Source organism: Coturnix japonica, chromosome 1, assembly GCF_054131305.1.
Source record: "Coturnix japonica strain WE chromosome 1, WE-NBRP24, whole genome shotgun sequence".
Classification (NCBI taxonomy): domain Eukaryota; kingdom Metazoa; phylum Chordata; class Aves; order Galliformes; family Phasianidae; genus Coturnix; species Coturnix japonica.
Window position 1 is genome coordinate 63936771 of NC_140663.1, and position 27159 is coordinate 63963929.

At 38.0% G+C, this 27159-nt stretch overlaps 1 protein-coding gene across 6 annotated transcripts in view; it reads right to left on the minus strand.

The window, feature by feature from the left end:
- PIK3C2G (phosphatidylinositol-4-phosphate 3-kinase catalytic subunit type 2 gamma) overlaps positions 1–27159 on the minus strand; it is a 270420-nt gene that overhangs the window by 162367 nt on the left and 80894 nt on the right. For all 6 annotated transcript variants that reach the window (XM_015867894.2, XM_085543196.1, XM_085543202.1 and 3 more), the window contains 5 exons: positions 20619–20701; positions 16973–17130; positions 13299–13410; positions 6610–6712; positions 802–872 (listed from right to left, as the gene is read on the minus strand). In XM_015867894.2, coding sequence (XP_015723380.2) covers positions 802–872; positions 6610–6712; positions 13299–13410; positions 16973–17130; positions 20619–20701 — 527 coding nt within the window. The remainder of the gene's footprint in view (positions 1–801; positions 873–6609; positions 6713–13298; positions 13411–16972; positions 17131–20618; positions 20702–27159) is intronic.

Consider the following 27159-nt stretch of genomic DNA (forward strand, 5'->3'; position numbering starts at 1 on the left):
CCTTCCAACCCGGGTAATTCTGTGTGTGATGTTCTGTGTGAATAAGCAGTGAATATATAGATTTTATAATTAGTTTGATTTCCATATAGCAACAGAACAGAATGGAAATTTGAGCCATGCTCCTAGCAAACCAGATGGGTATTCAGTAAGTACCAAACATTCTCCTTGGACAACCCACAGCTGGGTTTCTCCTTCATCTGCTAAATGACAGTATTGACATATAATTTCCTTGGTGAAGTATTTTATGGCATATTAATGAAAAACGTTACAAAAAAAAAAATAAAATTCTAAGTGTTTGAAGCAGAATACAACGAAAGCTGAATGACGAACCTATCTCAGTGCTTGTCTGTGGCAGGTTAGAGTTAGAGTCAGATGCACTTTGAGTACAAAGTTAAAAATTTCTTATAGCTAGAATGAACAAAAGAAATACAATGAAATATCACTGAATGGTGAAACCACAGGGATAATGAAAATAAATTTATTATTTTTACAGTGTTTACTCTTAAATTCTTCTCCGTCAGTCCCTGGGAAGTTTGAGAAAATGAAAACTCCACTGAAATCCTCAACATGAAAGGGGGAGAATGGAGAAAAATTTTTGTAGATCTACATACAATCATTGATTTTTCTTAAGCAATCAGTAATGTCTGGAAAGAAAATTCTGAAAACACAGAATCAACTTGCTTTCTCATTGGTATAATTCCTATGCTCAGAAGGTCTTGGATTTGCCCTGTGGGGTCAGGTGCCTCACTACCAATAGATGTAGTTATAAAGAGAATTAATATTAAATGCCAGTTTTCTTACCGAGTCAGTCTCCAAGCACAAGTATATTCTAACAGCTCATTCACACTGAACTTGTTTTGGTCATCCTCGTGCTGTGACAGAGAAACACATAATGAGATACAGAATTATGATAGGATGAATGTACATTGGACAAATTTTATTGGTATTTTCAAAACTCAACAAACTCTTTTAGGAATCCTTTCCTTTCAAAATGTATTGGTCTTTCAGGAGATTTAATGTGGTAGCTCAGTCATATTACACTGGCTAATACTACACAGCAGACCAAGCCATACCATCACACTAGTTCCTTCTACCTATATATAAATTAAGAATGTATTCAGGCCTCAATAAACCCTGCCTATGCATACTTACAGAAAGCAGAAAGCATTATTTTGCAACCACGTTATATAAAAGTAATGCAGCAGAAATTAGTTTACATTGACTACCTCTGTGTTGCTCATTTCTGCTGAGAACAGAATGGAGAACATCTGTACTACCCTATGCAACCTCTCTGAAGAGACTTCTCTCACTGAAGGGTCACAGAGCTGATTATAGGACTAAAGCATCTCAAGAGAAGAGAGGCAGAGCTGGGACTCTGTTCAGACTGGAGCAGAGAAAGCTCAGGAGGGACCTTATCAATGTGTACAAACAGCTGGTAGGAGGAAATAAAGGCAAGAAAGACAGACTTCTCAGTAGTGCTTGCTAGCAGAAGAGAAACAGGACACAAAATACATGAAAGGCCATCTTAACACAGGTAAAAGAATACTGCAAGAGTGATCAGGGTCTGGAAAAGGTTGCCTTGAAAGGTTATGGAGTAGGTCAAAATATCTGATGAGATATTCAGAACCTGACTAGGTACAGTTCACAGGTGCTAGCTGGGAGTTCTGCTTGAGCAAGGGGGCTGGACTATATCATCCCAAGAGACCCCTGCCAGCCTAAACAATTCTCTGAATTTGCAATAAGGCATTCTGCTCAAGAAACCTATTTCTCTCCAGATATAGTCACTTCTCCAGCCCCACACATTTGTTTCTTTTGATGCCTATGGATGGAGCTCAGCCCATGCTGGGCATATACTATCAGTTTATTAGGTCACCACCATGTCCTGAAAAATCTGCCCTCCTTCTGACTCATGACTGAATCCAGATCTCTATAACCCAAAAGGCAAAGTTACTGAGAAGCTTGTGACAACTATGACCTCAGATTACAAAGGGAATGATAGTTATGAATGGGTATAACCTCTGGAAGGTGTGAGGGAGAGAAGAATTAAATAAGAAAACAAAAGCAGGAGTGTAGAACAGTCCATAGACTCCTACTGGTGAAAAGCTTAATGCAAATTAATTCACACTAATTCTGCTTTAGATTGTTAGGTAGATGTTTAGTAAAAGTACCAAGACTGGAAATACAGATTAAGCTTGAGAAACAGCAAATTTCCTCCTTGCTCTCCTACACTAGGAAGGCTAAAGGACAGGGAGGGCTGAACTTGGAAACATGACATACAGTGAAGAACTGAGCCCTGAAGCTTAGAGAAAATTAGATATATGACTGATATAAGCCCAGAAGCTTTAGGGGAACTGATGCTCTACTGTAAAAGACGAGTAATGTGAATTATTTAGTATGTAAGTATCTAATATATGGAAGGGCTGTCAAAGTATGAATATGCTTTTGTGACATTAAACTGCGTTAATAGAGATTTCTATAAAGTAACCTATTTCAAAGATCAAAATTCTGCGGTATTCTACAGATCACAGGTAAAATTTTCTTCAAGAATAAACACATTAAAACAGTAGCTGCACATACACATAACAACAAGATGGAACAAAAAACTCCACTGTGTCTAAAATGTCCCAAAGTGCACATCTTTAAAAAGGCCCATATCATTTCCCCATATCTCAGGGAGAAAAGAATATTTTTCATAAACTGCCTCTAAAGCAGTGACTTTCAAATACATTTTACAACCATTAAAGATGCAAGCTCCAGAGAACAGCAGCAACAAAACTGAATTTCTGAGCTCAGTGTAGTCTACCTCAGGTCCTTCAGTTTGCTGTGTCTAGACCGGGACTCAGTACATCCAAAAATATCTATGAGGTTGGGTCCAGAGCAAAAATAAATACTGCTGCTTCTGCCTGGACCTGACAGACCTGCTGGTGCCCCTGCCTGCAAGCAGCATCTCTTCTTTCCATTGCAAGTGCTCTCTCACAGGCATGCCCCAGAGCCGGAGGAAAAATTCAGGTCTATAACTTATGCCAGCTCAAGAGCTGGTCATGCTCTTCGCTATTATTAGTACCCTGAAGTATCTGTATGGCCTGAAGCTTTCACAGCCATGTCAGATATCATAAAGGAGTGATCAATAATTCACTTGAACAGATCTTAAAATGTCACCCTTCCTGGTTAAACCCTATTGTAAGTTATTAATTACAGATCCACAAATCATTTGTGACAGTACATTTTTTTCTGATGGCCAGAACACTGTTAATTTGTATTCCAAGTTTGTTGCTTGTCTGAAACAATTCTTGACAGACTGTTTTTATTTGTTCATAATCATGTAATTGTAAGTCTTTGTGAAACGTGAAATGTCAGGAGCTGCTCTGTCCCTGCTCCTGGACTTCACAATGCACTGCTGTATATTAAACCTCATTTTTAGATGCATCAAACTGCAACAGAGATGAAGGAGGCATTGAGTTTGCTAATAGGAAATGGAAATTTTTGCCATAGCACAGTATCAGTGAATATTTAAACACAAGAAAATGTTTCCATTCTATTTAAGGTACTACACTGTCCCTCTAAAATGACATAGATGTGTAAATAAAAGGGGGAAAAAAAACCACACCTCAGAGGGACCACTGAGTTCACTGTCCTCAGAGTGTTCACACATCTCATTATAGTTGGTAAAACACTGACACCAGTAACACTGATAAATGTATATTAAAAAATGTGGGGGAAAAAAAAAAAATCTATAACGTGCAGAATTTCCCACTCCTGTGAAGAGATGTTCTTTGTCTCTCTATATGGAGTAAGTGCTTCAATATATTTCTATAATATAAAAATAATTTATGCTTTCTGTAAAAGTTCTGTTTGGAATTGTGCAGAAATCTGGCATTTTGGTGTCTTAAATGAGTTTTGTTTAAGAGCATTAAGGCTGTAAATCTCATGACTGAAAAGCAAACAAACAAATTCAAGTTAAAGGTCATGCACTAGCTCAAAAGTCTGTGATTCCAAGTAAAGCTTCAGGCCAAATTTCTTGCTTGCAACTGCTCAGTTCAAAACAATTTCCTCTTTATGAATATATCATAACACAGAAAGTTAGCTTCCCACAGAATGAAAGAAGGCAAATTCACCTTAACAAGTACATTTTTGGGGGCTAAATTCACAAAAGAATTGCAAACAGTTACTAGCCAAAGACTGTAAACACTCAATTTAAAAAAAATAAAAAATTAGTTACACATTACTTACAGGCACCCGATCATATTGGTTTTTAAGAATAATAGTGAAATAATTATTTGCATATACAGATAGAAAATTTAAACTCTGCATCCAGATTTTCACAATGTAAAGTGTGACTTAATAAGTACTGCAGTGGTGTTGGTGTACAGTTCTGATTCCCTAGCACGCAAGATTTTAATCCTCAGAGCAGAACCCTGTACATGCATACCATCAGGTTCCAAAGCAAATAATTTTGAGAATCTATACTAACAGCAGATCCACACACAGCAAACAAGACATTTGGTTTTTGCATTTTTATTGTTATTTTTTTTTTCATTGGAAAATGGAACATCTTTCAAAGAATCAATCACTGTTTTTTTAGTCTGAAAAAGAGTTTGCTGGCAAGTTATTTGCAGCCTCCCCTTTCAATTGCATTTATGTTAAAAATACCTTCAGTGCATCCTGTATGCATGTAAGTAGCAAAATGTCTTTGTATCAAACTTCTAATCTGTATCACTTTTTTTCTAACACAGGAAATACAGGCGCAAGTGGTAGGAATGCCGTCTTGCAACACCAGGGCCTGGGGTTCGAATCCCCCCTGTGGTGCAAGTGGTAGAAGTGCCGCTCTGCAGCACAGAGGCTCGAATCCCGGGAGTTGGACTCGATGATCTCCAAGGTCCCTTCCAACCAGCACGAGACTATTACTATTACTGGAGACTAGCAGCTACTCAGTCGAAGGGTCTATAATGCCTTACTCCATTTCACAGAGATGATGACCTAAAAGAGGTAAATAACCTTTCTGCCACTACATAGACTTAGATGTGTCTGTAATTATACATAATCACCATCACCCTATTCTTCTCAATGCCAGATTTTTTTTGGCAGCATTACATGGAAAAAATAATTTTTCCCACCTCTTAATACAGGATGTATTATCACAAATCTAACACCAAAAAAGGACCGTAACTTCTGTTTAAGTTCACTAACTGGTTAATGCAGACAATAGAAATTACAGTGATTCCTGTCTTCATTTCAGCAAGAGTTAAATGACAGTAAGGTATTACACACACCTTGCCAAGAAAAAACTCATTCCAAAGGTAACCAGATGTGTTATTTTTACTGCTGTAATATGAGGACAGGCTGAAAAAGGACACGCGAGATGGATACCAACTCACTCCCTTCCAAGGACATATGTAAACATCAACTAACTTACTCTAGACTGAGAACAATCCACTGATCTGAATCATTTTTGAAGAAATGACCTGGGGATGAAAACTCCTGTATTTCCTAACTTTACTTTCTTTAGGGCTAATGCTCTACTAAGAAGAAGCAATGGCCTTTAAAAATAAACAAGTAATTAAATGAATAATATTGACAGTGAATAGTGCCAATAATTCAAGCTATAACTTTACAGATTAGCACTGGATTATTCCACGATCATTTATAGAACAGCAGAAGTGTCAAGTAGTAGAAGAAAAAAAGTATGTATATTTGGCCTCACAATAGTCCTTTCTTAATGTTTCACATAACATATTTAAGTTGATGTTTATCTAGGTGACGTTTACCAAGTCAAAAGGAAGTCCCTTTTCTTTTTGGTCACCTAATTCTTATTTTGACAGACCCAGGATGACAGCACACCTATCTGAAGCAGGTAATTGGACACATATGTGAAGAGTCAATGCTGTCAGTGAAAACTGTGCAGAATATCAAAGTTTCTGCTATACTGCAAACTTTGCATTAGAGGTGATTCAAGACAGTCCACTGGGAATAAAATTCACATTTATTAGCATAAATCAGTGTCATTAAATTTCAGCAATCTGTTTCAAAGGCTACTTAACCTCAAATAACCTTAATACGAATCTCCCTAAATTTAAAATAAAAAAAATGATATTTTCTCTAAGGGCATATGCATGTGTACAAACACACACACTTTAAGGCACCTCACACAGGCACAAAGAATGTGATTCCAGCTTTCATCAGCCTACTTTGGTTTTCAGTGATAGTGACCAGAATCCATATTCAATTCATTTCACACAATACTTTGAGTGTTTTTCCCTTGTTATATTTCAAAACATAGAAAGACCAATGCAAAATAATGTGTCTTTAACAAACTGAAATCATTAGCATCATTAAAGTCTAATAAAAATGATCTTTTCTAAAAAGATTGCTTTTAATCCTTTTCAGCTGTGTGTTCTCTACGGTGACACATTAGATGTAAACACAGGAACAAAGTAGAGAGATTTCCTTGTATGTTTCAAACAGAATTCGGCAATAAAATATGTATAAACAGGAAAACAAATAATCACTTCAATTATTACTGCAGGTTGCTACATGAAAGGATTGGTGGGACTCTATTCCTTCAGGCATGCTGAAAGAAAGAGGATGAAATAAAGCAGGAAGCAGACTTACCATTCGAGCCAAACTTTGCTTCAAATTTGTAGTGGTGTGTAGATGAAGATGAATATCAGTTGTTGCCTTGCGAAGACTCTCGTGGCTGCCCAAACTATGATTACTGCAGTTTGGGGAGAAAAACAAATGGTTATCTCTGCCTGTCATTTCTATTATTTTCCTATCTCTCATTCTCCTTAAAGAACAGGTGTAATTCTCAGTGCAAAGCAGACTGAATTACATAAAATTAGTGCCTGGTGTCTACATCTGTGCAAACTGATTGAGTTTGGTTCTGGCATATTCTCTTGTGAAACAACTTATGAATAATTCTTTGGTTGTATCTTCAACCATTAATTTCTATTAAAAAACAAAAAACAAAAACAAACAAACAAACAAAAAAAACACAACAATCAAACGGAAAGAAATATTAAACAAACTGCATTGTACTCCCAAACTTTAAGACTATTAATGCATTCTTCAGTCCCAAATTAGTGCAGCTGTACAAAGTATCTTGGTTATACATGCACCACTGTAGAATGACTTGCAGTGTTTGAAACCCAAGCTGAAAATCAAATATTAACTATAGGCTTAGAAATCACATACATTAATGTAGGTGGCCCCTGATTCTCAAAGAAATCTAAAATCTAGCCCTTTGCAGCTCACATAAAGACAGTAAAAGAAGCTGCAAGTCAGTTTTCTGTCCCCTCAAATCATATGTCAGCTAAAGTCAGACAAAGACATCTACTCACTCAGATGGAGTGGTTATGTAGCAATACCTACAGAGCAGTTGGCTGGTCAGGCACACTCTAATTGGTAGGTAAGTTCTTTTTTCTTACTTGTTTCTCCAGAGCAGCTTCTAGCCCACTTATAACTAAAAATAAAATGACTTGGAACAAAAATAATTCTAGAACCTTCCTTCCTTTTCTTATTTTAGTCATATGGAATAATGCAAAAAGTAAGATAAAATAAAAAATAAAAATAAAAAATTCAGAGTTAAGGGAACTATATTTTTACATTAAAAAAAATAAATTGTTTAGGATTAGTGGCCGGGAAAAGTGACACTGATTTTTGCAAAGGCAAATTCATTGACAAAACAAGCTAATATGTGTTGCAGTGATTACTAGTATTGTGAGCTCGTCTTGGTGAATACTGCTTCACACTCGCCCAGGGCCAAACACAACACCATCAGTCTCAGTGTGAACTGCTTCAAAATGGCTTCTGTCCTTCTGTCTTCTTTCTTACCTCTCCTTATATATTCACTGCTAACAGCCTATCACAGAGCAGGGGGGGCTATCACGTCACAGCTTGAATGTTCAAGAACACCTACTACAACAAATATGCATCAGTTACAACTCAAGTGTATGTGTGATTAGTTTCATGTTGCTTCTTTCAAGGCTCCAGACACAAGAGTGTCAAAAGGAATATTCTGTATTTATACACATTTACAGAATGGCAAGTTGTTTCAGGACTCCCTGGGCCATGAAAGAAAAAAAGCAGTTTGCTTTCTATTCTTTATGAGTATCATGGAGAATTCAGAATTCAAATGTAGAAGGTGTTTCTTTCTATCTATCAAGGACTTCTGATAGATTGTCTAAATAATATCATCTTAATTTTCTTCCAAAAAAGCAACCCTAGCTCTTTAAATAGATCACAGAAAGAATGATGTAAAGGAGAGACAACAGCAGAAGTCTCCAGCACAAATGAATGGATAAACATAAATAAATGTGCTGCACATAATTGCCACTCTGTAAAATGACAAGAAATCCATGTATCTTGCAAACGTTGGCTCATGGCTTGGAAGAAGTGGTGCTTGAATGTCAACCAATTATCTTTGGTTCCCTTAGCTTCCAGTGCTCTAACCCATAGCATACTTCCAAGTAGGTCCTTGAAGAAGTCAAAGCTGGCTCTCCTGAAGTCCAGGGTTGAAATGTCTACTTATCACCTTGTTTCTTCTGTGTAAGATCCTGAACTCGACTATCTCATGGTTGCTGCATCCAAGGCTGCTCCCCCTCTTCACAGTCCTTACCATTCCTTCCTTTTACCCCAACATTATTTCTGTTCTTTCCATTCTGCCCTGCCTTCTGTCTCAGGGCAGGTATACCAACAAGAAGATTATAAACGAACATGCTTATGTGTCCTCACTTTTTCCCTGATTCCTCCAGCATGTTGATTCCCCTTGTAATGCCAACTTTAAGCCAAGCCAATGCTAAAAATTGGAACAGCTATACAAATTAACACTAACAGAACATTCCTCTTTCATTATAAGTTTGTACCACAGGCATAGAAAAACTTTGATCAGTATTGTTATTCCACTTCATCATGCTTGCAGGCAAAATAACTACACTTTCACAGTGGTTTGTGTTAGCTCTGCTGTGTCAGGGAGATACTGTACATCAACAAATCCTTTACTGACACAGCAATTCTGCCTGAAACACTGTACTCAGATGCACCAGCCTCAGTTGATTTTATGACTGGAGTTTATTTGCATAAATGCAAACAGAAATTTTTTATAGATATTGTGACACAGCAGACTAGACAAAATGAATTTATCTCTGTAAAACAAAATGGAAAGTTGTCTTAAACAAATAGTGAGCTACTAACAAAAACAGAGGTGCAGTTTTGTCATGGACTGATGGACTGTCTTCTAGCTTCAGGCCTGGACTCTTGTGGATCTATTACTCTGTCTGTACTAAAAAGAAAAGCATAACAGCCATTTTTTTTTTGAGGCTAGTATCATTGTAAGTAACCAGCCTGCAGTGCTCTGAGCTCTGTAAAGAAAATACAAAATAATGCTATACTATTACCAGTTTTCCCCCTATTTTTGCTGAAATATTTTGTAGAGAATACAGCTTTGATGAAAACTCCATAACAAAAGACATAGTGAAAGACAGTCTTTAAGTGACAAGGAAATGAACAAGTCAAAGTGACTTGCTCATGGTCCCACAATATATCTAAAACAGAGAAAGGGAAAATCCCTCGCCCTTTTAATTCTCTTATCACTAGATGATCTTGCCTCTCCTCATCAATGTTCTCTGATGTGCTACAAGCTCCTAGTCCTAATGCAGTTCCACCAGCATCACTTTTTTTTTTTTTAATGATCAGTTGAGCAGCATCTCTGAATAAGACATAGTCCACAGTGGCAAGAGAAAATGATATTTATTTTTTATAAAGAATATATTCATCCAAAAGGTGCTTGCTTGTAATGATCCCAATCTGCCTGAATATAACTACAGCCAGCCTATAATTAAGATCTTAAACTTAACTTTGAGTGGAAACCAATTCTTATTTAGGTCTCAGTTCTCAGAGAATATAATTAGCGAGGCAAAAAAATGTCATCAGGAAGGTCACAGGCAAGCATGCAAGTATAAATGATAAGCATTAGTTGTTTCTGTTCCAAACTCCTGCTCACTATGTTGGCTGAACTGCAAAGCAATAAAGCAACTGTGAATGTTACAGCATGGTAGAGTGTAGATGGTATTAAAAATACATAGGAAAAAAGATATTTTATACAATCTGACACCTTCAAAAATAAAGTAAAAAGATAAATGTTCAGAAATAAAGCTTAGAACCATTTCTGGATGACAGCTCATTGCTGGGTCTGCATTGCAGCTACCTCTTTGCTAAGAACAGCCAGATCAGTAAACAAGAGTCCAAAACTCTTATATACAGTCACATGCATTGTTCGATTAGGCACCTCAGGATGCTCAGAGCTTCTTGCAGCTCTAAAAGCAAAAATAGTCTAAATGGAAGATTGATTCATTGCTGTCACATGGCAAGGGCTTTTTCCAACTTGCTTCTGGCACTGAGTTATTTGACACTAGCTGCTTAATCACAATATAATTTACTTTTATTTAACATCTTTCATAAAAGGCATTGCAAAATCATTTTTAGGGGCATACATTCTAAAATTAAAGAGAGATGGGAAACTAAAGATTTAGAAGTAGATGTAGAAGATTTGGGATGGGGAATAACAAAGAAAAGATTTTCAGAAATACCATATTTGGTCCTCCAAGAAATAAAGAACAGGACAAGTGTAAAGGAGTGGAGACCTCAGACTCAGCTGGGAAACACAGAGACAGAAGTCAGAACTAAGCTATGGATACAAATAGTGGTAAAAATTGATGAGAAAGATTTTTACTCCTCTTTTATTTCAAGGGCAGAATTCTGCCTCCAGATGCATTTATAGTGAATGTGTGAAAAAAAATGTGTGCGAGAAATCAGCTGGAGAAGTTATTAACATTCACCTTACAGTGACAAAAGGGACAGGGAGAAGGTAGCAATGGCTCCTAATAGCACTCTACAGATCCTGCAAGTAAGTCTTGCAGGAAAAAGAAGTGTAGGAAGGGAAACAAAGGTTGTGGGATGAGGCAAGGCTAGGATTACTGATCACTAAATATTATTTTTTTAAAAAGCAGAGACCAATGAGATTGCAAATCAGAGTTTCACATACTGCTCTATTAGTTACTGTCTTAACTGCAACCTACACACAAGTTCCTGACTTTTTAGAATTTGACTATTTGAAATCCCTTGTGAATTAGAATGGATGTGCACTCCAGGCCATCTCCATAGTAAGGGAATAATGGATTATAACATTTTGATGTGTTAACTGTAACTGTAACCAGCGCATGAGTATTTGTCCCCCATCCTACTGAAAGCTAAATGGATTCTGGAAGTAATCAAATCTTTCAGGTGTTTCTGCAGGTGGCATGATGGGGTGTTCATTAATACAGTCCAATATAACAGCAAATAAAAGCTTTTGACAGATTACATAATGTCATTCGGCTCACTAAATCACTCTGGTCTAAGAATAATTCATCATGCCAACATTTTGGCTTCCGTTTATATTTTTTTTTCTTCAAGATTACAATAAAGCAGGAGCAGCAAAGTATTAATTCCCTATGCTATCTCATAATTTTGGGAATTTCTATTGGAATTCATCCCTAATGATTTCCATATACTCTGCTAGGGAAGAACTCTGCAAAAGTACACCAAATCGCTCTGTTAGCAACATAGTGTGGAAAGCAATTTGCTCTAACAGGTAGCTCAGGCATAAGAAAAAAAATAACCCTGAGGGATCTCCAAAGGCTGTTAAGCTACCTGAGGGATGATTTTGGTCTATATTTCAGATTCTGGGGAGACAGAAGAAAGGAAGCTGAATATATAGAGCAGAGTAGAATTACAAGCTGCTGAGGCCAGAAGTGCCATCCAGTCCTGCCTGCATGACAGTGAAGGAGCAAAGGAAAAAAAGATGAGAACATTATTGACCTTGTTTTGCTACTAATGAGACGTGCATAGGTTCTGCAAGTGCAGGAATTTAAACAGTTCACAATTGATGAGCTCTGCCCAACAGTGAAAATAAAACTAGAACATACTGTACACTGTACTGAAACACACTGAGCTCACTCTCAACACAAGGGCTCATTATTTTCATTTTCTTTGGCAATTAATATGAAATGATAAGAGACTCGTGGAAAAAAACCAAAATAAAACAATAAAAAGCACACCAAAAACCAGCAGTCCAGGCCTTCTTATGTAATGAAGAGATGTATGTATGGCCTGATTCCCTACTTAGTGGTAATAACATTGCAGCATTTCAGGAGGTGCTCTGCTATCCCAGTTCCTGTTTTGCAGAGATTTGAACAAGTAAAGAGTGGGCTCAGGAATGTTAATGTATCTGTTTTCAACTCGAAACTATAACTGGGCAGAAACACTTGATCTGCTTACCTGTGTAAGCACAGAAGTGTACAAACTCGCTATGTTGCACTGGATGATATTTAATTGCTCTGACAACTACATTACTTTTATTACTCAAGCTGGCTTGCTCTCGGCTAGTTCAAGTAATCTTTATACCAAGAAAAAGATTGCTTCTAAAATATTCCCTTTATATTGCAAAAATATACTATATTATATAGCACTTCACGTCCCCAGCAGATGAGCTGTGATTCTTGCAGTACCAGCTTAACATGTTACCACACAGAATTGCCAGCTTCTCCCCTTCTGCTAAAAGTCACCATCCCTGTAGCACAGCTGACAGCAAGAGCCTGCACTTTAGTTACTTAAAACACAAAATCTGCTCTCTTTTGTGATAGCTGTATTTAAGCTGTCAGAGAGCAAGAAAACAACTAGCTGAGTCCAGCAGTATTTCCAGCCTCCGCAAAAGCGTACTTGAATGATTATGAATCAAAGCAGTTTCTTTCTGACTTGTAGTCTACAAACAGAAAGATCTGTTTGTACGAATGCTTTTCTTCACTTTGCAGAAGTGCTGTCTCCATTTGACCCACTGGATATAGAGAGAAATGTCCTGCTAAGCAGATGCGTTTAATACTGTTTGTCACCTTTTTGGTGATTTTCCCCCTTGAAGACATACATACTTCCTAATGCTTCTCTGAGACATCAGTAATAAGAAGCACCCTTGCATTACAGACAAGAAAAACAAAAAAGACAAAGGAGTGATAAAAAATATTCAAGACCTGAAAAAGCTTCTGTAGGAGCAGGATTTAAATCCTTGCACTGAACCACACAATCATCTCTGTAGAACATAATGCAAGTACAATGTGATCCAGGAGTTTAAGCAACTCTACGTGCTCAGAACATAATACTCTTAAGTTTCCCTATGCCTTTGTTTACATAGCACATAAGCAGAGCGTGTTCCATGCCTAGTTTATATTATGCAATTCATAATCAATACAACCTCTTAATTAGATACTTACTTTTGTAAGACTTCATCAGAGCCACAAACACTTAGAAAACATTCTTCATGGACTGGGTATTGATTTGTGCAATGAAGGATCTCCACAATTAAGTCATGAGTGATACATCCAGCTGTAAATAAAGATAGCAAGAAAAATTTATTGTAGCTTGCTAGAGAATTTCAGGCTGCATTCTTAAGTAAATGAGAATTTCTTTCTAATTGGTTATTACTGCTGGAGACTAGATTCATCAAGAGGAATTAGTACAAGCCACATCTGATTTTATTTATTTTGCTTTAAACAGTCCACATCTAACAGAATCTATGTCTATTTATAGGAAACTGTCTGATTTCTAGGTAGCTGGAATTAAGTGCTGAGTTACTTCCCACCTCTTTCCCCCTAACAGCACCTCCCTCCCCCCCCCCCCCCCCCCCAAAAAAAAAAAAAAAAAAAAGGAAGTGGTGAATAGGAATAGTTAACTTTTAAATCAGTAAATACTGAGCCATTTTCCTAATGAGTAACCAAGTACATTTCCCATGAATTAATATGGCCTGATGCAAAAGTTGAGATTTTGTTGCAAGGAGGCTCCAGAACTTTTCTTGTCATTGTTTCTACATTTTACTAGTCATAATCAAGAAGTAAACTAGTAAAAGCCACAAGAAGAACTGATCAATAACTGCAAACAGTAATCTGGTAGGCAAATTTCAAGTATGTCTCATAGGTTTGCTCTTCATAGACATGTGGATCGTATTCCACCAGCACTGATGCTTCAAATTAGAGACACTTTTCTTCAGCAGAAACCACTTCTGACTTCAGAGAAAAGTTTTATGTATCGAGATACAATGCAAGGTAAAGTCTAAACTTCTTCCACAATTCCAAGGCAATCTCACTCTCTGCAAATGAAACTTAGAAAAGTTTAGTTGAAGGAATGGGAGCTCAAGGGATTTTTTTTTCTTTGGGGGAAGTGAGGGACACAGAGCAGGCCTGGAAAGTACAAGCAATGAATAAATGGCTCAGAGGCTGTTGTCAAACCAGAAACTGGGTTCTTTGACTACGGGGCAGTTTAGTCAGCCCCTGGCCTGCTGTCTGTTTATGGAACCCACCCATCTCAAAGGGGGCAATGAATCCTAGTGCTCCTGGTTAACTGGATAGGCCCCAGAGGATTGAAGGCTTGCCAATGTAGACTCCAATCTACAAGAAGGGCCATAAGGAGGATCCGGGGTAACTACAGACCCGTCAACCTGACCTTGGCACTGGAGAAAGTTATGGAACAAATCATCTTGGGTGAGATCACATGGCATGTGTGTGGCATCCAGGGGATCAAGCACAGCCAGCATGGGTTCATAAAAGGCAGGTTGTGTTTCACCAACCTCATTTCCTTCTACAGCTGAGTGACCAGACTTGTAGATGAGGGAAAGGCAGTTGATGTAGTCTACCTAGACTTAAGCAAGCCTCTGACACTGTCTCTCACAGTATTCGCCTGGGGAAACTTGCTGCCCATGGCCTGGACACATATACCCTCCTATGCATAAGGAACTGGCTAGAGAGCCATGCCCAACAGTGTTTAATGGAGTTAAGTCCAGCTGGCAGCCCATTACAAGTGGTGTCCCCCAGGGGTCAGTACTGGGGCCGATCTTGTTTAATATCTTCATTGATGATGTAGATGAGGGGACTGAGTGTACCCTCGGTAAGTTTGCATATGACACCAATTTGGGAGGTAGTTTTGATCTGCCTGAGGGTAGGCTCCCTTCCAAGGGATCTGGATAGGCTGGATTGCTGGGCTGCGGTGAATGGGATGAGGTTCAACAAGGCCAAGTGCCAGGTCCTGCACTTTGACCACAATAACCCCATGCAGTGCTATAGGCTTGGGGTTGAGTAGCTGGATGACTGTGAAGAAGAAAGGGACCTGGAGGTGTTGGTTGATGCTTGGCTGAACATGAGCTGACAGTGTGCCCAGGTGGCCAAGAAGGCCAATACATCCTGGTCTGTATTAGAAATAGTGTGACCAACAGGAGTAGAGAGGTAATCATCCCCCTGTACTCAGCACTGGTGAGGCTGCATCTTGAGTACTGTGTTCAGTTTTGGGCTTCTCACTACAAGAAAGACATCGAGGCTCTGGAACGTATCCAGAGAAGGGCAAAGAAACTGGTGAGTGGTCTGGAGCACAAATCTTATGATGAGCAGCTCAGGGAGCTGGGATTGTTTAGCCTGGAGAAGAGGAGGCTCAGGGGAGACCTCATTACACTCTACAGCTTCCTGAAGAGAGGTTGTGATGTGGAGGGGCTTGGCCTCTTCTCCCAGGCAACAAACAAGACCCAAAGAAACGGCCACAAGTTGTACCAGAAGTGGTTTAGACTCGACATAAGAAAGAACTTTTCCTCTGAGAGAGTGGTCAGGCACTAGAATGGCTGCCCAGGGAGGTGATGGGAGTTGCTGTCCCTGGCAGTGTTCAAGAGGTGTCTGCATGAGGAGCTATGAAATATGGTTTAGTGGCTTGTGGTAACAGTGATAATGGGAGGACAGTTGGACTGGATGATCTTGTAGGTCCTTTCCAACCTTGTGATTCTGTGATTCGATAAACAATTCTTTCTGTTCTTTTTGTTAGATGGGACAAAACACTGTACTCCAAGCATTCTGTTCCAAATGGCCCAAGACCTTTAGCCTTACATATCATGCTATTCACAAAATTTTGTTTGAAGATGATTTGAATATACTACTTTGCCAGGCTTTCCATTAACTGTGGAGATGCTCCAAATACAAGTAATCAAGCATGTATAAGTAAATGTGGAAGTTTTTGCTGAAGTACGTATTAAAACAAACAAACAAACAAAAAAGTGTTTTAATACATGCTGACTGACATTCTATAGAGCTTTGGATTTACAGCTTTCAACCTGTCAAACTAATATTCAGCCTTTCACTTAATGAAGCAGCATGAGGGTTGGATTCATTCTTCATTTCTTTCTTTTATCTATATGTGGATTAAGATGTGAAAATTAATAACGTTAGAATCAAAGTTTCTCCTGTTCACTATGCATGCAGGATGCACTTTGTCAGTGGCAGCTTCCTGTGAACACTAGTGATCAAGTTGAGAGGAATCTCAGGAAGTCCATCTAGTCTAGTCTCCTGCCTGAACGAGGGTGAATACTGAATTCAAACCATCTTTCTCTGCGTTTTGTCCTGCTAGACTTTAAAAAGCTCCAAGGATGTGAACTCCATGACCTCTATGGGCAAACTGTTCCAATTTGCAGTTATGCTCCTTTTTCTTACACCCAGCTGGAATTTCTCCAGTGTCATTTTATGAACATGTCCTTGGGTGCAGACGTGTCTTAACAATCAAAGACTCTTAAGTCTTCAATTTAGCAGTAGAGTTAACGATGTGAAAAATTCCATGACTGAATGGAGACTACCTTTACATTTTAAATTAGCCACAAGCTTAAATTTATTATGAATCAAAGCCATAATGTTGGCCCCATCTTATACTGACAGTATTGGTCTTGATTATGATTGAAGAAAGTAGGAATCTACATATTAGCAAAGTTTCATATGCTATGAGGTTTTACTTTTATGGCAAATTCATTAAATTAATATACTCAGGACTCACGTATGGCTTACTGTCTAAGTATCTTTCCAGATAACAAATTTATTTTGTTATCATCTCAATGGAACTGAAACATATGGACAGTTCAATCATTTACCATGTTGTGTAAGAAGCAGAGGAGATGGTGAAGAATCTGTCCAGATGCTGATTCTGAATCTTATTTTACCAAGAATGTTGTCTGGGAACTTGGTTACAACACTCCAGATCTTCCCACTGTTGGTCTTCAAATCACAAGCAGGATAGGCGTTTCTTATTCTGAAAAGAAAATGATGAAATTGTGCTTTAATGGGCATACATAACAAAAAATAAAAATTCTATAAGATTCCAACAATAACAGTATTTAGAAAAGTGACAGGAATTAAATTTTGTGTAGAGAGGATAATGTTTTTATACATTAGTAAAATAATTATATATCACTTAATATGAAAACCTTCTATAAAGTCTTCACAGAATTTCACAAGACCACTGCTGAGTCTAACCTCAGTGAATCCATAAGGAGTTTAAGCACAAACTTCAGTGTACGGTGATATGAATCTTAGCACAGTAGAAAGGAGGGTGCTCAAATATGCACTTTAATATCAGAGTTTTAACATAAAGCTAACCAAGAGCATGTGCACAGACAGCTGTGAATAGGACAGCTGGTCAAAATGAGTACAGGAACATGCTTTCTATGCAAAATCTTAAGAAGTCCCTCTTTTCCCTCTGCTCTAGGATCCAATCTGAAATCCTCATTTCTAATAGCCTGGGTATTTATGTAAATGTCTTCAAAGCACAGTAAATGGGAGAGTCTCCAAGTCCCTCTGATCTTATGTACCATTACCTATAAAATAAACTGCCCCTCCTCCTTTCAATTACCAAATACTTGCAGAAACTTATTTCTCCAGAGGTGCCACTTCCTAATGAACACTGGTCACAGGTATTACGGCTGTCAGCTGAGATTAAACTTGCTTTTTAAGCAAATACACTTTGCAGCTGCAGGTAAGGGTACACATTGTACCAGCTGAAGCTTTACATTTCACTAATTGGTCTGAATATTTTAGTAGCTAAACTCAAACATTCTGTACTAAGCATCCCGTGTTCTTTTCTGTTTGTTAGCTCAAGCAGCATTTTGTAGTGCCTGAGCTGGCAGCGCTTTACACACTTTCTCATTACAGTGTATTTTGAGCTATGATTCTCTCACAGAAAATTCTTCATTATTATGCCCTCTTGCCTTAAAGCTGCTGCACAGTTCTCAACAGTATGAGCTCTTCTTTTATGCCATGTATTTCTATAGAAGGAAAACAAAAAAATAAAATAAAAAGGAAGAAGACAAATCCTAGGCTTCCAAAATTAATAATCCAATGTAGCAGCCTATTTCCTATGAGAAGCCAGAGGCCATGATGTTTCAGTGGAGTAAGAGGAAATGAGGCTTGACAATACTTTCAGTATGTAAGATAGATTTATACTCATAGTAAAAAGTCATTATACTACAGAAGCTGCTTTGGTGACCTGTGTATGTGATGTCAATCTTTTTCTTTTCTGAGAAATGTACACATAAAGCTTTCCCCTAGCACCAAATTCCCTCTTGTTACCTGCTTTTCTAAGAGAGCTAAGGACTTAATAAGAGAGAAAACTTCACTACTTATTCTCCAGCATCAAACTAATGGGTTCTGTAGACCTGCAAGGCACTCATCACCCTCGCAACTTGCTGGCAGGCATTTTGGAACAAAGTGAACCTCATCTCTTTTCCTTCCTACACTTGGACTATTTTTTTTTTAAGATAACATGGGATCAGAAATTTGCATTTTATGCCTTTTAGATAAAAATGCATTCAGTTCCAGAAAGTGTTTATGGCTATGTACTGTCTTTAATTGATTAAGAACTTCCTTTGGGCCTGAGCTGGAAGACAAAACATGTTCATCCCAGAATTCCAAAATACTTGGTCTTCCAAAGCATACCTGAAATGCTGTAGAAGTATTATGTGAAATCCCATGCCACTTTCTGCGCTGTAGGAAATCAGTGTTTACAGAAACAACTAATATTTATAGGGATTTGCTATTGCAAAACACAGTATTTCTCTGTAGTGCTGAGTATATCTTTGAAGACAGAAGGAGCTGGAGAAACTGTATTTAGCACCACTGAACACTTGGCTTGTCAGCCTGGCATCTTCTGGAATCAAACAGACTTTAAGATGTATTTTAAAGGCACTTGTGGATGAATGTTCACTATGGCTGTGTCCATAATTGTAAAAGAAACCTGATAAATGGATTTGGAAAACTCTTCTAAGGTTCGTATATGTACAATGAAATGTTTCAATTATAGACTACTGTCTGTACAAATATTACCTAGAGGAAAACACAATGGGTTTCTATTTGAGCTACGTGCTGGAGCTGGAAATTCACACGACAGAGTTTGAATCACATATTCTGCTTCTAATGTAAAGAACTGACAGCTACTGAGATTCTTTGGGGAATGGAAGTATGCTCATATGCTAAGACAGAAAATATTAGTTATTTGTGAACTGATTAATGTTTTTGGTCTTTTCTTTGCTGTGACATTTTCTCCTGAGAATGCTTTCTCATGTGATAGAAAAAAAGCAAAGACTATTCCTATTTTGCTATTAAAAGAGTACTTGCTAGCGGTGCACATTAAACAAGGTACTGCAGAAAAGCAATGGCTTCATACTATTAATATTTTTAACCTTAGAAATTAACTCATTTATTGAGGGAAAAAATAGAAAACTTCTTCTATAATCAGAGTGCAAATTTAAATGTAGAATGTTTGGACATATCTAACGCTTCAAAGGAAAGGCTGTCAGGTGGATATCAGTGAAAAACAGGGTTCATATTGAGGAACTGTGGAAAAAAAAAACCAACAAAACCTGAGATATATGTCAGTCTCTCTCCCCCCCCACCCCCCTCCCCATAGCAGGGGAGTTGGAACTAGATGGTTTTAAAGGACCCTTGCAACCCAAAGCAATGATTCTATGTGACTGAATACATTTTGAGGCCAGCCTCCCACTCTATGAACCTAAAATATATTTCCTTTTTTCTTTCTTTTAAGAGAAATGAGCTGGTTGACCTTAAATATAATAAATTATCTAAAATCTGATTTTTAAAAAAGCATTACATTTTCCAGCTCATTTTCTGGGGAAAAAAAAATAAAATCCATGCATTTGTGCGAACAACTTGATAGTATTATCTGTGAATATGTACAAAGGAGAATGAAACTGCACAGATGGTCTAAAAACATGCATTTCTTAGTGCTGCTACATTTAAAGACATTCTTATTCTAATGCAGATTAAGTAAAAAAAAAATTGCTTTATTCCATCAATTTGCACTATTAACTTGTAACTGTAAACAATAATTAAAAGTATTTTTGTGGCTTGCTAAATTCAACATTTCATCAAGATATTCTGTTGTCAGTCAGTTGGTTCCTCCAATACTTCTTCCTGCTTTGACCTCCACGGGCAAAAATGCTGTTCCAAGTAAACGGCAGAAAATAAGACTTATTTCACACACTATTGACACTGAAGAGTCAAATGTACTTATTGGTGATAAAGATGACAGATAAGCAAGAAAATATGTTTGGAATTTACATTTTTAAATTATTATTTTAATCTTTGAACCAAAGTTAGGAGCACTTCTGCATTTAAATAGATATTGAAATTATGGCACTCTTCAAGAGTGCAGGGATAACCCATACAATTGATATAAATAAGTGAAATGCCACCATTGACTGAGTAACATTTTTTATTACTTACTTCTCCACTGTATTGCAAAAAGAAATCACATTTTCATTACTCCCTTGATCTGCCTTAATCAGCTGGATAGACCAACTTGTAATCTAAAAGCAAAGAAACGAAAAAGATCTCAGTTATTTAGACAACATAAACAGAACGAACATACGACTAAACTTACACTGGTTCCATGAGAACAAAAGTTGGTATCTTATCATCCCAAGCCTAACTCAGTAGAGCTCCAAATAACCATAGATAACACCATTTTGAACGCGCTCTTAATGACCTCAGGGATAAAATGGGAAGTCAAAAATCATCCACTGCCCAGAGTTTAATGATTTTTTTTTCCTTCTTGCAGAAAATAAGTATTTCCAAAGCTTTAAGAAAATCACCTACTGTCACACCTACACACACAAAAAATATTCTTAGTTTATAATGAGGGAAAAAAAATGAAGTTTATACTACAGCAAATTTTAATTCTTATTTTCTCTTTGTTCTACCTGCAAAAGATTGCTTCAAATTCCATAAGCCTTTCAGAGAGCTTCCCAGAAAAGATAACAGGAATCCAGTGTATCCAGTCTGAACATGAAAAGCTACCAGATACTTTCCCCAAAGTTTGTCTAAACTGCTATTTTGGATCAAAGCACTCACTCCTCTGTTTGGTGTAGCACCCATCGGTTAGAATGCTACCTCCAGAAATGGTGTAATACTGTTACACCCGCAAGCTCACTTTACAATTGCACATACAGACATATGGACTCAATGCTGAACAAAGACACAAGAAAAAGCAACCAAAGTAGAAATACTTGTTAAAATAATGTATTTTCTCTTACAATCATAGAATTTCTCAGGTTGGAAAAGACTTTAAAAATCATCAAGTCCAACCACAACCTGACCACACTACCCTAACCTTGACAACCCACTGCTAAATCATGTCTCTGAGCACCACATCCAGATGGTTTTTAAACAGATCCAGGGATGTTAACTCAACCACCTCCCTGGGGAGCCTATTCCAGTGCTCATTTTAGGAATAACTTATTAGTAAATGATGTGAAATGAAATAAGATTACGTAAAATTATGTAATTCAATATTAAATATTAAATTATCACAATTTATGTATATATATATATATTTATATGTATGTATATATATATATGTATTTATTTATTTACTTATTTATTTTCTTTTGGACAAAGAAGTACAATGTGTCTGAAGACTTGTCAGCAGTCTTGACTGCAGTTCAAAAGATGGGATTAGTACAAAATGAAAATGGAAATCTGATAGAAGCTGATCAGTGAGGAAACCAAAATGGTGATGGTTTGGAAGTTATACAGACCCTTAATAAATCCTGCCAGTCTTGAGACATGATGTACTTAATATTTTCATTAACCACAACAACACAAGCATTAGAAGAATGTTAATGAAATTTAAAGATTTAAAAAATTGAAAGATGACATCATTAATAGCAAGGGAAAAAAAAAACAAACAGAACAACATAAAACAGAATATCTGTAGGAAAAAAACAATGGATAAGACAGAAGGTTGAAATTACAGAGCAAAATTAAACTAAGCAACACAAAACACTAGGACATCATACTCTGGTACTAAGAAAGGTGCTGAATGGCTGAAGAAATTCTTTCAAGTCATGGCAAACCACAGCTCTGCTGCTTCACTTTTTCCCCCTCAATGAACATTATTAAAGATTTTTGGTAGAGGGTCAGTATTTAGATGATTTGGTAGCCAGAATGGGCTCCCAACAGTTCTCAAACAGTTCTCAAAACCAAACCAAAATCTTGCAGGTAAGCAGCCAATGGGCAAGAGCTCTGCAGAGGCAAGGACCACCTCAAACTTAAACTGAAAAGGAAGGTCAAGCTATGACTACCATTAAAGTAGCAGTGAACGGAGAGTCCCATAGGAGAGAAAGCTGGAAATGTACTTCTTTCAGAAGCACAAAACTGCCTTCTTTTCTTGAATTTCTGCCATTACAGAGTCCAGGGAAAACTTCATGAAAGAAGAGAGCTAATAAATGGAAAGTTAAGAAAACTGGGCTGCAGGTGAGAAATGATATGGATAGGACACTACATGGGGCTAAAGGTATAAAAAAGCAAAACAACAGCCAGGAACTGAGAAAGAAAGAACACTTGGAACAGGTTGCCCAGTGAGGCTGCAGATGACCCCTCCCTGGAGGCATTCAAGGCCAGGCTGGATGGGGCTTGGGGCAACCTGGTCTAGCGGTAGGTGTCCCTGCCTGTAGCACGGGGGTTGAAACTACGGGATCTTAAAGGTCCCTTTCTATCCAAACCATTCAATGATCTTGAAATTAACCAATAAGAGCACCATAGCTAGGAAAGTCTGATCAGCCATAAGGAAAGCGGTGTGGATCCCCAAGTTCATGGCTTGAAGAATGTGATAAACTACAAAAGGGTGGCAAAAAAGGGGTTTGACAAAGAAGGGATCCTGACGCTCTCCTGCAGTAGATAGAAGTGAGAATAGGATTTTGGAGCTTTTGCTGGCAGCATTTCTGAGTGAAATTCTGTGTAGACTAGCAGCAGTCTGCACAGAGGGAATTACTGTAACATTCCTAACTGACTCAAACCTGTTATGGAGACAGATATTTATAATATAATAGATATCTATATTGGTTTATGAAGCAAGATTTTACTAACAGGAAACTGCAAGGGTGGCCTCTGTGAGCAGTGCCCAGAACTGCCCTATGTCTGTCCATAGCCAGCTCCAGCTGCTCCAACAGAGATTTGGCACTGCCACGGCCAAGCCATGAGCCACTCTGGGTGTGCTCTGGGTGAGCTGAGTTAAGGAAGGGAACAACCATGCAACTGCAGCCAGGAGGGGGGACTAAGAAACTAAGAAAAGAAGCCCTGCAGGCACCAAGGAGGGCAGAGGTGCTTGAGGTGCAGAGTAGCAGCTCCCTGCAGCTCAGGAGAGGCCCACACAGGAGCAGGCTGTGCCCCTGCAGCCCATGGGCACCACACGGTGCAGATCTCCTCATGCAGCTATGGAAGAGACTGCAATACAGCAGAGGATGTGGCCTGAAGGAGCTGCAGCCCATGGGCACCTCAGCAGGAGCAGCCCTGGGTGGGAGCTGCCACCTGTGAGGACCCATTCTGGAGCAGATCTTGAAGTGTGGGCCTGTGGTTGGATCTGTGGGAAGCCCACACAGGATCAGATGAGGAAGGAAGGATGGTGTTACATGGGAGGGACCCCACATGGAACAGGGGCAGAGAGAGGCCATGAAGAAACAGCAGAGGAAATGTTGTGGACTGACTGTAGCACCCATTCCCTATTCCCCTGTGCTGACTTGGGAGGAGGAGGTGGAATAGGGTGTGGATGGGGGAGGAGGCTTTAGTTTGCTTTCAGTTCATATTGTTTTAGTCTCTTACTAGGAGGCAGCAAATGACAGTACTCTCAACATGGAATCTGTTTTGCCCATGACAGTAGTTGAGTGATGGTAAGCAGTCTCCCTGTTCTTCTCTTAACCCCATTGTTTCTGTTTTCAGGTGTCCAGAATCTTTAACTTCTTACCATTGCATATAAAGATAAAATATTCATTACATGATCACACATTTTTCTGTGGGTCTCTGATTTCCACCCATTGCAAAGGTCAGCAAGTCTGCATTGAACAAGACAGATCTGGAAATAAAAAGAACTGACAATAACAGGGATAAAGCAACAGTGCATCCTGGGAATCTTCCACACATCCACAGATTTTTCATACGGTGCTGGTTGAGTCACCTGAACTGTCCTTCCCAAATACAAGTAATATTTGCATATTCCTCATTTCTGAAGTCCCTAAGCTGAAATAATGTCTGGATTTGTGGGAAGAGAGCATTGCTAGTTATTCTGAAGAAAACTGATCCTAAATATCTTAAATGAAGTGGAAAAGTCTACTGGATACTTTATAGATTGTTTTGTAGCTTTCTTTCTAATGTAGATAAAATAAAATCACTTGTCACAGATGTCACACAGATCATTTCTACAGTGTTTCTGAATATCTGACTTGGTGGCGACAAGGCCACAGAAAATTAATGTTTGTTTTATTACAAAGTACTTATTTCAAATAGCATGCATTAAACAAAGCCCAGGGCCGTACAATTGCATCCGAGAGCTAAGGATTGGACTGACAGTATAATTTCAGTAGTGTGAATATTTCAGTTTGTGTACTTATGACCTATCTCAGTGCCGTGCTGCATGTTTTAACATCCTTTTCCATTTCTCTCTACCGGTAGCCCTACTTCTCAACTCCTACTACTCAAATGTCAAGTCCAGGACACATGAATGATACAAATCCCAACTGTGCTCATTCTTTCTTCTGCTGTGGTGTTCCACTTTACAGGCCATTCTAACAGTCTTATTCAGCACCAGTTCTATTCTTCTGCCCTTGTAGTCCTCTCAAAAGATTCCATCCCTTTAGAAATGATTTACTTCCTCTTCCCAGGTTTTGGGTTTGTTTTTTTTTGCCCCAAGTTTTCTTTCACTTGTTTTCCTTCTCTTGCCAACTCAAGGCTCAGTTGCCATTCCCTTGATTTGTCTCACATTCTATCCTGATATAGTTGCTTCTCCCTGAAGGAATTACTTTGACCACACTGTTTTTTCTGCTACAAATAAATTCTTTCCTTTATTCCATTTCTTTCTCTCCTAGCTAAACTGCTCAAACACTTCTCTGACTTAATCAAATCCTCCCACACTTTCAGTTGTAGTTGCCCTTGACTCACTCTTATCCTCTTCCCTCCTCCATAATTTAGTTCTCTCCTCCTCCATCAGAAGCATCTTTACCTCTTCTTATATTCCTTCCTCTAGAATGTCTCCATCCCATACCACAATTTAATCTCTTGCTTGTTTGAATCCCACTGTTTTCTGCTTTACTCCTGAGAAGCCTTGTTGTTCTTTTCATCGAGATATCAGTATGCTTTATTTTTCCTATTTTAAATTAAAAACAAACAACAACAACAGAAAACAATGAACAACAGCTATTTATCTCTCCACTAGTTAATCTCCTCTTGTATTCATCGCTGAACTTTCTAAATGTGGTGTCTTGCATTAATTTTAAGAGTTCCTGTTCTCAGATTAATTTCCCTCCAAACACTCATCTGTATGGATTTGCATATCTTTACTTTTGTAGTTCTTGCTATTCACAGGTGGAGAAACAAGTCAATCAAATGTCTTTTCCTTTTGCTTTATGATACTGTGATCACTCAGAGTTAAAAGCAGAAGGTGAACCTAAGCTGCCTTTTAATATTCCTGGTGATAGGGTATCCTGTAGGCTATTTCAGGTTTCCTGTAATGAATCAGAATGCTAACAAGGACTGGGGGAAAGAGAAGATTTATCATTTTATTTTTCCTTCTCTGTGTCAGGATGAACAATGAAAATGAAGAGAGATACAACATCAGAGAGAGCCATGGGAATCCTAGAAGACATTATTGTTAAAAACAGTAAAGCCATAAACACCTGATAGAAGGAAGAGAAAAAATATAACACATATTTGCTTCAGAAAGACAGCTAAAGGCTGAGTGTCACAGGGACAAGCTTTCACAGCCATAGTAGATGTATCTATTTTTAGAAGAGAATTATATAGACACGCTTAAGCATATGCAGCACATGGTGAAGTCAGGACATGGTATATTTCATCTCTCAGAATAAGGATATATCAGTCAAGTGAGACGCAGACAATCTGGCTCAACAGAACAACATGTTCATCATAATGCATTGTCGTTTTGAATCCCAGGTTACATATCTGATCAAACCAATTTTTTATCTATTTCAAACACACTTTATTCCACATTTCGTGCTTATCCCTCTGTGGCAGTTTTATGAGCCAAATAATTACAACGGCACAAAATCAAATTACTGGTTAAATTCTGAACCACTCGTGAGTTCTAGACCATAATCTAGATTCTCTTTGATTTAAAATCACAAATTTCTATTAGAGTCAATGGAGATATTTCATTTTATACTAGGAGTAAAATTTGCCTTATTACTTTAAAGTGAAAAAAACCAGTAATATATATATGTGTGTGTGTGTGTGTGCGTATTCAGTAAGTAGATTGAAGAAATATGTTGACACTAATTATAAATCAGGTAAAACATGAAGCAGGTGGGACACAGATTATGTCTGTATAAAATTCTGATTAGCAAGACAGAGTAGGCATCTTCCCTTCAGAAGTTATTATATATGGTCTGCTGGGTTCTCTTTTGGTATTAGAATCAAAGGAAGAGGATGTTTGAATGTTTTCATGCTACATAAAAATCTTTTAAATAATCATGTACTGTTTGAGGGCATGCATTCTATAAACATATATGGGAAATTCTGAGTGCCTAGAAATCAGAAGTTACACAATTATTGGAAAATACACCCGATGCTTCCATACATCTCTGTTTTAGGAAGTAGTAAAGACCAAATAAGAAGCAAATAAGAAGTCCCATATTTGCCTTTGGCCAGCTGAGAAAAACTCTCTACAGAACTAAAAGCTTTATCTTCCCCCAAAGCATAAATGTTTTCTTTTTCATCAGGTCTTAAAATAAAGTGCTTCTAATTCATGTTGCATCAG